Source organism: Cryptomeria japonica, chromosome 2 (assembly GCF_030272615.1).
Source record: "Cryptomeria japonica chromosome 2, Sugi_1.0, whole genome shotgun sequence".
In the NCBI taxonomy this organism is placed as follows: domain Eukaryota; kingdom Viridiplantae; phylum Streptophyta; class Pinopsida; order Cupressales; family Cupressaceae; genus Cryptomeria; species Cryptomeria japonica.
Window position 1 is genome coordinate 12697159 of NC_081406.1, and position 11235 is coordinate 12708393.

The following is an 11235-nucleotide window of genomic DNA, read 5'->3' on the forward strand; positions in this document are numbered from 1 at the left end:
CTTTGGGCTCTCACATAAGGCATATGGATATTTGTGATGCGCATTGCCTTTTCTATGGACAACTTGAAACTTTCATACACCTCTTTTGAATCTGCCACCGTGCTCAAAATTTGTGGAGTTGGATTCATTATTTATTTTCGCCTTTCTAGCTAAAGCCCTTTTTCTTAGCATATGGCCCTTCTAATCACATCCCCTTCAAATTTACCCAAATTTGGCATGCTTTTAGGGTAGAAATCCTCTTTACAATATAGAAAGATTGAGATGTTTCTTTTTCTCATAGCTCAATTGACATTCATGTTTTTCTTTTTAGTAAAGCGTATATATGTAATTAATAATGTGATGCTTCAGATTTAAGTGCAAGTCAACAAGATTGTGTTGGAGGTGGCCCACATTCAAACCCTTCTAGAGCATTAGGGAAATGCTCCTTGTACAGTTGCCAAAGTGCCTCCAAATCCTTTAGCCAACACTTCTGCTGGTCCTTCTATCTCTCATGATTAGTCTCCGCCTTGTGGCCACCAATATGGATGTAGCCCTTCCGTTCACCGTTCCTAGACCCTGCAGTCTTAGGGTCCTTGCTGCTAGTCTAGTGGTGATAGTGCTTTAAATATGTGGCACTCCGCCACGTGGGGGCTTTGCTCTAGAGTGGGGCTCATCGGGTGTGGACCCAACTACTGGTGGTGCAAGTGGGTGGCCAGCTTCCAATGGTGACAGCGGTTTGTCAACTTCTCGTGGTGATAGTGGATGACTTAGTTCCTCCAAAGGCTTCTCATGTCTTGCTCTAGCAATCTTGCCCTCTCACAAGGATTAGGGCAAGGAAAAAGAAGATGCTACTCCTAAAGAAGGGTGATCCCTCCCGAATGACAACACTAACCTCATTGATGTATGGGGTCCTAAGGATAATAGAGATCCACCTCCTTCGGTCACTGCTTTAGGTGTTAGCTGTTTCTCTTTGTATTTTTTGCTCTCCAAACTTTTCCCGTATTTAATGTGTTTTTTGAAGTTATAAGGCTCTACCCATTTGACTCTTAAAAGTAATTTTGTATCCCCTATTTTTTTTAAAATAGTGTACTTTATCTTAATTAATAAAAATGGCTACTATGCATTAAAAAAAATCGCACTGTTCAATAAACCAATCATAATTTATAGTTTTGACCGTCCAATTGAAAGCAATACCAATTTATCGCGAACATGTTAGACGAGTGTGTAACCAGTTTTATATCACAAGGGAAAAGTCCTAAATTTGGAAGGTTTTCCAGCTGTCGCCTTTCCGTACAGCGAATTTCCAAAAATGATTGACGGAATTTGTGAGCTTCTTCGTTGCGACGAAACCAATCATTTTTTATAGTTTTGACCGTCGAGTTGCAAGCAATACCAATTTATTGCGAACATGTTCCATGAGTGTGTAACCAGTTTTATATCTCTTGGGAATAGCCCTAAATTTGAAAGGTTTTCAGCTGTCGCCTTTCCGTACAGCGAATTTCCAAAAATGATTGACGGAATTTGTGAGCTTCTTCGTTGCGACGAAACCAATCATTTTTTATAGTTTTGACCGTCGAGTTGCAAGCAATACCAATTTATTGCGAACATGTTACATGAGTGTGTAATCAGTTTTATATCTCTTGGGAATAGTCCTAAATTTGAAAGGTTCTCAGCTGTTTCCGTACTGCGAATTCCCACAAGAGATTGACGGAATTTGTGAGCTTCTTCGTTGCGACGACTGCAGACTGCTATTTATACAGCCCTCGCGGCAATTTGCAGCAACTGAAGCACCCGCTGTGCACAAAAGAATTATTGGGTCGGCATTTAGAAGTTGAAGAAGCATTTTGAAACCAAAAATGAGAAGGTTTTTCAATAATTCCAATTCCAGTAAGAACGAACATATGAAGATTGAAGGCACTGTAGTTTTGAGAAAAGCATCGCTTATGGACATGAAAGATTACAGTGCTAGTTTTGGAGACAGGGCAGCCGAGCTCCTGCAGAGAAAGGTGTTTTTTCAACTGGTCAGTTGTGATCAAACAGATAATGGTAACGTATACCTTACTTTTCTTTCATACAGACACATATGCACTGCAAAAATATATGCAGTAACAAATTGTGTTTTATTATATTGCAGAAACTGGCAAGGGTAAAGTTAGCCCTCATAAGGCTGCCTTAGACTGGAATTGGCCAGGCTTGGGAACAGTTGTTATGGATACAACCCACAAAATCACTTTTGAATGGCCCACTGACTATGGGACTCCTGGAGCTATACCAGTAAAAAACAAGCATGCTCGAGAGTTTTATCTCAAACATGTTTGTATCCATCTTCCTGATCAAGGAGAAGTTAATTTTCTCTGTAACTCTTGGGTTTATCCTACATGGATGGCCAAATTTTGTTCCAGTTTGAGTAGTGGACGAATCTTCTTTGCAAATAATGTATGCTGTATATTATCTACTTCACTCGTTTTATAATCTATGTTTGAGTGGACAATCCTGAAATATTTGAAGACAGATTTAGAAGCAAGCATTATCATTATAATAACAATAATGTGGAAATGTGTAATGTCTGCAGAGCTATCTTCCTACGAAAACACCAGTAGGGCTGGTGGGTTGGAGGGGTGAAGAGCTGGTAAAAATGAGGGGAAATGGTACTGGAAAGAGGGAGCCGTGGGATCGTATTTATGATTATGATGTTTACAATGATCTGGGTGACCTTGAGAATGGGAAGAATCTTGAGAGAACAATTATCGGAGGATCCGCCGACTTCCCATATCCGCGGAGATGCCGAACTGGCCGTAATCGCCTAAGAATAAGTGAGTCACCCTATTTTATGATTACCCATAACCAAATCTTTTAAAATACTGCTTACACACAGCTCTCACAGCTCTCCATTCTTATTATTAGGGATTAAAAATCTTATACCTCTGTTTACATAGATTATAGTTATACTCGTCTCTCTTGGCTTCCTTCAATTGTCTTTAAAGGTTTAAACTGCTTTACACATAAGCAGACTTTTAAATTTCTGTTTCTTGCAGATCACGCTTATGAGAGTCGAAAGCAGGAGTGGAAATTGTCAGCACTTATATCGCCAGGCTTCTATATCCCGGCAGATGAGAAGTTCCCTCAAGCCAGTCTTTCTGACTTTCGAGCCCATTTCTTCAAAGCATTCTCTAAAAAGTTCATTTCTGATCTTGTCACAAATCTAAATGTAGTGAAGAAACACTTCGGCAATTTGGAGGTTAAAAGTCTCTACAGTAAGGGACTTAACTTGCCAGCTGACATTACAATTAGCTTGGCCAAAGCAGTCGTTCCCTTTCAGATGATAAAAGGGATTTTGGATACAAACGACCAAGCGATCCTAAAATTTCCAAAACCCAATATAATAAACAGTAAGTAAGGTTAAATTTTAAATGCATACTTAATATTAAGCCGTAACACAGGATTACAAGTTGGGTCACAAAATTGCAATTGAAGTTAGCCTCTTCCTGATGGTGTTATGAATATGATGTGCGATTCAGGGGATGATGATGCGTGGAGGACAGACGAAGAATTTGCTCGTCAAACACTTGCAGGGATTAATCCTATGGTTATTAAACGTTTGGAGGTAAGTATCTATAAACTAGAACTATGCTCCAAGTAAATAAATAAGTCGACTACTAAAAAGGACAGGACTGACGAATACACTTGCTTTTCCCTCTACTTTATCTCTGATATTACAAGCCTTGAGCATTAATTTATCTTTTTCTTGAGGTATCATACGTACTCATTCTTCTATATACTTTATTTCCCGGATGAGTGTATGGAATAGAGAGTTGCCTCTTGTTTGCAAAAATTTGACCAATTTATTTGAGGTTTACTGCTCCCGTTCTCCTATTCAAACTCGGTCTTTAATTTATTTTGCACCATGACCCATTCTCAGCATGGTGTATTGAACGTTTTGAAAATAAAAACATTTTAGAGTTGTTCTTTAGAAAGTAATTTCATACTTTTTAGATTATATCATTAATGAATATCATGAAGTACAGATGTTTCTTCATGGAAATTATTTTAATTATTTCACAAAGATCAAAATAAAATATTTCAAAGATTGTAGTGATTGTGTTCCAAGCTTCTTTTGGTATGGTTGCATTTTATATACTTTCAATCAATATTTCACTCATAGAAAATAATATCAAATATAATGGTTTGCTTGATTTCCTGTACACAAACATCTATGAGATGCCCAAGTGTTGTAGTACAAACAAAAAATTAAATAAGATTTGACAAGAGAAAATAACTTTATATTTGATTATATCATTCACATTAATTATCAACTCCTGTCAACCCTTAACTAAAATGACACTCAATATGTTATTTGGAATTCTTTATTTATAAGTTTAATTGTTGGTCTTCCATAGATAACTTCTCATGTGCATGTGGTTTGTAAAAATTCAATAGGTTCAGTTTTTTTGGTTAAAATATTGTGTTTTCATTGGAGAGGGTCAAATTCAAATCCTCATACAAACATCTAAAGTGGAATTCTAAGTTATGACTTTTGGTCTTCTATAATTAGCTTTTGATGTGGATATGAATTCTAAATAAAGTAGATTTCTAAGTAGTAACTCTTGGTCTTCCATAAATGATTTCTTGTATGTTTGATTATAATATGATGAAAGCTTGTATATTCATGATTGACACATAATTTTATTGACTTGAGAAATGTTTTGGCCATGACAGCGCTTCCCTCCACATGGCAATTTGAACCCACAAATCTACGGTCCACAAAAGAGTTCAATCACTGAGGAACATTTGCTTCCTTACTTGGATGAAATGTCAGTGGAAAAGGTACATTTCTGGTAAATTTTACATAGCTATTGCTTTGAATCATAGGCCTAACACATAGGCTACTACATCCATGTTGCTCATCGAGGATATGTCGGCCCATGGCAGGCCATTGAAGATAAAAAACTGTTTATATTGGACTACTATGATGCGTACATGCCCTATGTGGAACGCATTAACAGCCTTCCTACAAGTCAAGTCCATGCCAGCCGCACCATCTTCTTTCTTGGGGCTGATGGAACCCTAAGGCCTATTGCCATCGAGCTGTGTTTGCCTCCCACATCTGTGGCACAGGGTGACAACCGCGTCTTTACTTCCAACTATGCTGAAGAAGATAAGGGATCGTTGTGGGAGTTGGCCAAAGCTCATGTGCGATCCAACGATTCTGGTTATCACCAGATAGTCAATCATTGGTAAGTAATTATACATAGACTTGCATTGTAATTATATCTTTCATGCAAAAGTAATGTGGGATTCACAGACGCTGTAAAATTTCAGGCTGAGAACACATGCCGTGGTAGAGCCGTTTATTATTTCTACTCACAGAAATCTGAGCAAACTGCACCCCCTTCACAAGTTACTTGTCCCTCACTTTCGCAACACCATGGACATCAATCGTGCAGCTCGTGAAAGCTTGATAAATGCGGAAGGCATTGTTGAGAAATGTTTCAGTCCAGGCAAGTTTGGAATGGAAATCTCTTCCAAAGCATACATCGATTGGAAATTCGATGAGCAAGGTCTACCAGCTGATCTGAAAAAAAGGTAACTCATGAATGTGAATGTTTTAGTCAATTGACATTGTAATTAGAGATATTGATGCCTTGCTTTTGGTATGCAACTGCAGGGGTATGGCTGTAGAAAATGGAGCAGGCGGGCTGGAACTTGTGATTAAAGATTACCCATATGCTGTTGATGGGCTTGAAATATGGGATGCCTTGAAATCCTGGGTGTCGGAATACTTATCACTTTATTACAGCGATGATGAGAGTGTAGAGAGTGATGAAGAAGTGAGAGCATGGTGGAAAGAGATCAGAGAGGTTGGGCATGGAGACAAGAAGCATGAGGAGGCAGGATGGTACAAAATGAAGAGCCTGAAAGATCTGAAGGAAGCAATTACCACCCTCATCTGGGTTGCCTCTGCTCACCACGCTGCGGTGAACTTCAGCCAGTATGACTACGCTGGATTCATGCCCAATCTCCCCAGTACCACCCGAAAGCTTGTTCCACTCAAAGGATCGGATCAGTATTCCAAACTCCTCAAGGACCCAGAAACATTTTTTCTCAAGACTCTTACAGACCCTACCACAGCCACAACTACCATGGCTGTGCTGGAAATTTTGTCCAGGCATTCCACCGACGAGGTTTACTTAGGCCAGGGTTCAACCAAAGAATGGGTTGATGAGAATAGGGTTTACGAAGCCTATCAAAAATTTCAGCGGAACCTGCTGGACATCGAGAAAAATATTATTGCTAGAAATGAAGATTCAAACCTGAAAAACCGATGTGGTGCCGTAAAGCTTCCCTACACACTCCTGTTTCCAAACACTTCAGATGAAACCAAGACTGGTGGTCTCACCTTTAAGGGAATTCCTAACAGCATTAGCATATGACAGTGCTGAAAAGCTTATAAATTTATTACTTTTTGTTGAGTGGGTGATGAGTGATCATAATTTAGTGTTTTGTGTGATTCCTATGGAAAGTATTATGGACCCTTATGTTCCATCTCTTTTTCTAAAAATAAAACTATGTACTGATGTATTAATAAATTAAAGCATAGTTGAACATATCCTGCAATTCTATCTCAGATGATTCGAATGTTTTTTTCCATATCTTACATATGGAGTAGTAGTTGGTTTCAGTTGATCAATTTATATTGTGGTGTTTAAGTAAGCAGGAATAATATTTTATATATAGTTTTATCTTAATGAGCTCATTTTTTTAAGCAATTAGGGATACAATACAATTAGATTTGTAATATCAAAGAAGTTTGTTTCATTTTGTTTCTATTTATAGTGCAAAAGATTTTTTATGTTTTGAATAATATGATCGCATGAAGGACAACCACATTCGGTATGAAAGCACTCTCAAACTTTGTTGCAATTTTAAAGTGTTACAATATCAATTTTTTTCAATGTGTAACAATTATTTTTCTTGGTAACATTTTTGTTAGTAAAATATTTGTAAGTGAGAATCCTTCTTTTCAATTTTTTTGAGAGAAATATCATTTCTGGCCAAGCATGCAACATTCATGTGTAAAATGAGGTACATGATCTCAAATGTGTGTGTGTGTGTGTGTGTGTGTGTGTGTGTGTGTGCATGTGCGTGCGTGTGTGTGTGTGTGTGCATGAGATCATGTACATTTGGATACATCAAAAGGCCCCATATGTTTAGGAAAAAAAATTCTTTAGATGGTCATTGATTGTTTATAATTTGTGTTGCACTAGTTATTCTAAGAAAGTTACTTTGTAACTCAAAAGATAAAATATTGTGGCTATAGGATGGTGAAATCTAACATAGTTAGAGCTTTGAAAGACTAGGCCCAAGACTAGTTGCAAACAATATTAGTATATTTGTGAGCTTGCAAATTAGACATGCCTAGAATAGAAAAATCTCCTCCTTCAACCATAATGTTGATAAATTTGAATATATGTGAGATTTAAAGACATTGAATATATGTAACAAAAATAATTGTAACAAGCAATAGGAATGGAAAATTTTGGAGAAATAGCTAACACATTTTGAGGAATGTGACTACGTCAAGAATGCAAAGTCTATATGGCATGGTTATAAAATCTATTATACAATTTTCATCATTTAAACTCTTATATACCATTATGATCTTGTCATTGAGCTAATCATTTTGATATATAACTTCAATAAGCCTTTTAGTAGCACTAAAGTGACCTAAAAGTGGTTAACAATAACTTTTCATAGGCTTCACCTTAGAGAAAATTGACATATAACTAAAAATCATCAAGGAAATAATTTTAATTTTAAACAAGTTAGACAAGCTTGACAAGATAGAAGAAAATTAATCCTAAATAATTGGGCTTTGTAAAAAAAATAATGTAATCTATATTACCCTTCCACAATTGCAACCATAAGACAACATAGTGGTAAGGAAAATATACGGTTCTATTTTGAGATAACATGCCTTTGGAGGATGATAAACTTTGGGAATTGTATAACAACCATCCAAGCTTTGTTTTTTAAGATTTTCTAGAGATGAAGAATAATAGCTAGATATATCAAGTAGAATAATGCTTTTTATTCTAAATTATAAATTGTGTGGCAAAAGAGGTCTATATAGTTTGATTCTTGGCCTAGAACATTAAGTCATATAATAGTACCAATAATATTAGAATGCTTCAAAAACACCAAATTGGGGAAGAATCCGCTAGTTTTATTTGTCTCTAATGCCCATAATGACTTCATAGCATTAAAAAATGTCAATTGGTTGAGAACTCTGTGAACCCTTTTTTAAAAGTTCTTCGATAAGTTCCTTAAAGAAGGAATTCAAGGTTGGATATTCTTTTAACCAAAGGATGTATGACTATGGGAATTCTACAACATTCAACATTTGCATTTTTTTTGGTCTTTAATTGGGTGTTCATTTTACTAGTTTCTTTTAGGTCATTTCACACCTATAACTAGCCTCCTTTGTGATAACAATTTGATGATACAACCTTCTCAAACTAATGCAAGAGCATCCATCAAACCTTATTACAATGCATTACATTAATTGGGATTATGACAAAGAACAAGATATCTACAACAATATATGTGCAACATATTTAGGATTAAAGATATTTATATCATATTTTGAGGCGATGTCGCTAACAAAATATCATAGTGTAGAGAAGACAACGTGAAGTTCATCAATCAAATTATGTAGAGATTTTTCATACCTTGTGGCATCAAGCCCGAGACATCATAAGGGAGAATGAGGCTGGAAAATCCTTCAAATGAGAACATGATGTATTTCATTAACTCTTGAAGCTTCACCATTAAATATAGCTTGGCGTACACATTTCATAGTATTGGGACATCTTGTAGCCAATGTGTCCCTTTTCTAGATCTTAGAATGAATATATAGGCATCTTTTTTAATTATTATGGGAGTAGTTATGTAGCAATGGTTGATAATTGATTAATGAGTAGAGTTGATAGATGATACATTAGGAGCTAAGAGATAGTAGGAGACTAGTTCTTTGTGAATTTGGCATGTCAGCTTGAAATAAACCTATGGTAGCCAATGAGTCAATCTATACTCTGCATCTAATAAGTAATATGCATTCTATAATGATTATATTATTTGAATCAATGATATTTTCTTTTACATGTGCTATGATATTTCTATTTTGCTAACTAGTAGCTACATGGTTAGATAGTCCTATCTCTAGACCCTCCATCTTTGACTATATTAAGTAGTATTAGAGAAACTTTTGATTTCTTTGGGATAAAAAAATATTACAAAAGATTCTAGGGTGAATATATCATCAACTTGAGGAACCCTACAAGTCTTTTCTAATAAAATATTTATTGTGAGATAATTACAACTCTTCAATTAACAATTAAGTATCACCAAATCCAAAGAAAAGATGATACATTAGGAGATAAGGGTTAGTAGGGTAAGATTTTATTAAATTAAGTTGTAGGATCATGCTACTATTTGATGAAGAGAAATTCATTAAAAAAAATACTAGGGAAAAAAATAATCACAAAGTGGGATAGGATGGTTATAAAATTAAAGAATCAATTCATAGGTGTTGATTATTAGTTGGTGATGTTGAAAAGATTGTAGAAACCTATAGAAAAAGGAGAAGATGGTGAAGGATTATACTAAGGAATTTCATAAGATGATCATCAAATCTGGTTATAGTGAAGCTAGAAACTTGGTAAAAGTGGCAGGGTACATAAATGGACTTATTAGAACAAACACCAAAGAAGAATGAACAGAGAACAATGTAAGGAAATACAAGAGCAAGGAAAGGAAAATAAAATCCAAGAAAGTTTATGATGAAGTAATTGTTACCAAGAGAAAAGCAAAAACCTTGGAGCATCACCCAAATGTGAAGAAGGAGGCACAAGAACTTTTGAAAGGGGAAAAGCAAAGAAAAACCCCTTGTGATGTTATGAATGAGGCAATGCCTAAAAATGAGAGAGAGAGAGAGAGCAAGAAGCTCTTTACAATATTGTCATTAAGAAGAAATGAGAAAGGAGACATCTCTTAAATAGAGATGAGGAGAGGAGTTACAAAGTAACTCCCAAATCTATGAATGCCACCATTCATAAAATGTGTGTGCCATGTGTCCACATCCTCTTATGGAGGAAATCTAATATTCCTTAATAAAGGAAAATAAAAGAAATGACTTGTCCTCACACATGTACTAGAGGACAAATTACATGTAGGAATTCCAAAGGAATATCCTAAACTAAATACAAATAATCCTAAGCTAAGTAAAGATTAAATATTCTAACACCCCCCCTTAAGCTTTACTTGGGGAGCTTACATCAAACCCTTCAATGGGTTGTAATCCAAGATTTTTACAATGAAATTGGAATTTTTCTTTACAAAGTGGCTTGGTCAAAATATCTGCAACTTGGTCTTCCCCCTTGCAATAGAGGAGTGAAACTTGCTTGTCTTCAATTTGTTCTCTAATAAAGTGGTGTTGGAGAGCAATGTGTTTTGTACTTGCATGGAAAACTAGATTTTTAGCCAAGGCAATGGCACTTTGGTTGTCACAATACAATGGAGTTGGTTTGTGTTGAGGTAGACCCAAATCTTCAAGTAGTCTTCTAAGCCACAAGACTTCTTTGGAAGCATTAGTGCATCCTTTGTACTCAGCTTCAGTGGATCCAAGAGAGGTAGATTGTTGCTTTTTACTATTCCAAGAAATTGCTCCTGAACCAACAAAAAAACAATAGCCACAAGTAGATTTCCCATCATTGGGATCTCCACCTAGATCGGAATCAGTAAAACCTTTTAAAGTAAAGTCGGAATTTGCATCATAAAACAAACCTACATTAATAGTTCCTTTAATATATCTTAAAATTCTTTTAGCAACTTTAAAGTGTGTTTGTTGAGGTTTAGACATGAATCTTGAAACCAAACCAACACTATAAGCAATATCTGGCCTAGTAAGAGTTAAATAATTTAAACTTCCAACTAATTGTCTATACAAAGTAGGATCAACAAGAGGAGTTTGCATATCAAGCATTAACTTAGTGCCTAATTCAATAGGAATTGAAACATGATGAGCATCATTCATTTTAAACTTATCTATGAGATCTTGAGCATATTTACTTTGAGATAAGAAAATTCCTTTAGAGGTTTGCCAACTTTGCATTCCTAAGAAATAATGTAAAAGACCTAAATCAGTCATTTGAAATTGTTGATTAAGTTGAAACTTAATATCAGAAATCAAAGTATTGG

The 11235-nt window shown here is 35.7% G+C and overlaps 1 protein-coding gene across 1 annotated transcript; it reads left to right on the top strand.

Annotated features, from left to right (window-relative positions):
• Positions 1-1850: 1850 nt before the first annotated feature.
• On the top strand, positions 1851-6451 carry LOC131042096 (linoleate 9S-lipoxygenase 6-like). Its single transcript, XM_057975407.2, has 9 exons — positions 1851-2025; positions 2114-2415; positions 2552-2792; positions 3015-3368; positions 3498-3583; positions 4696-4803; positions 4909-5213; positions 5299-5562; positions 5645-6451. Exons 1-9 carry the CDS (start codon positions 1881-1883, stop codon positions 6408-6410), a joined length of 2571 nt encoding a protein of 856 aa, XP_057831390.2. The 5' UTR covers positions 1851-1880; the 3' UTR covers positions 6411-6451.
• Positions 6452-11235: the final 4784 nt, after the last annotated feature.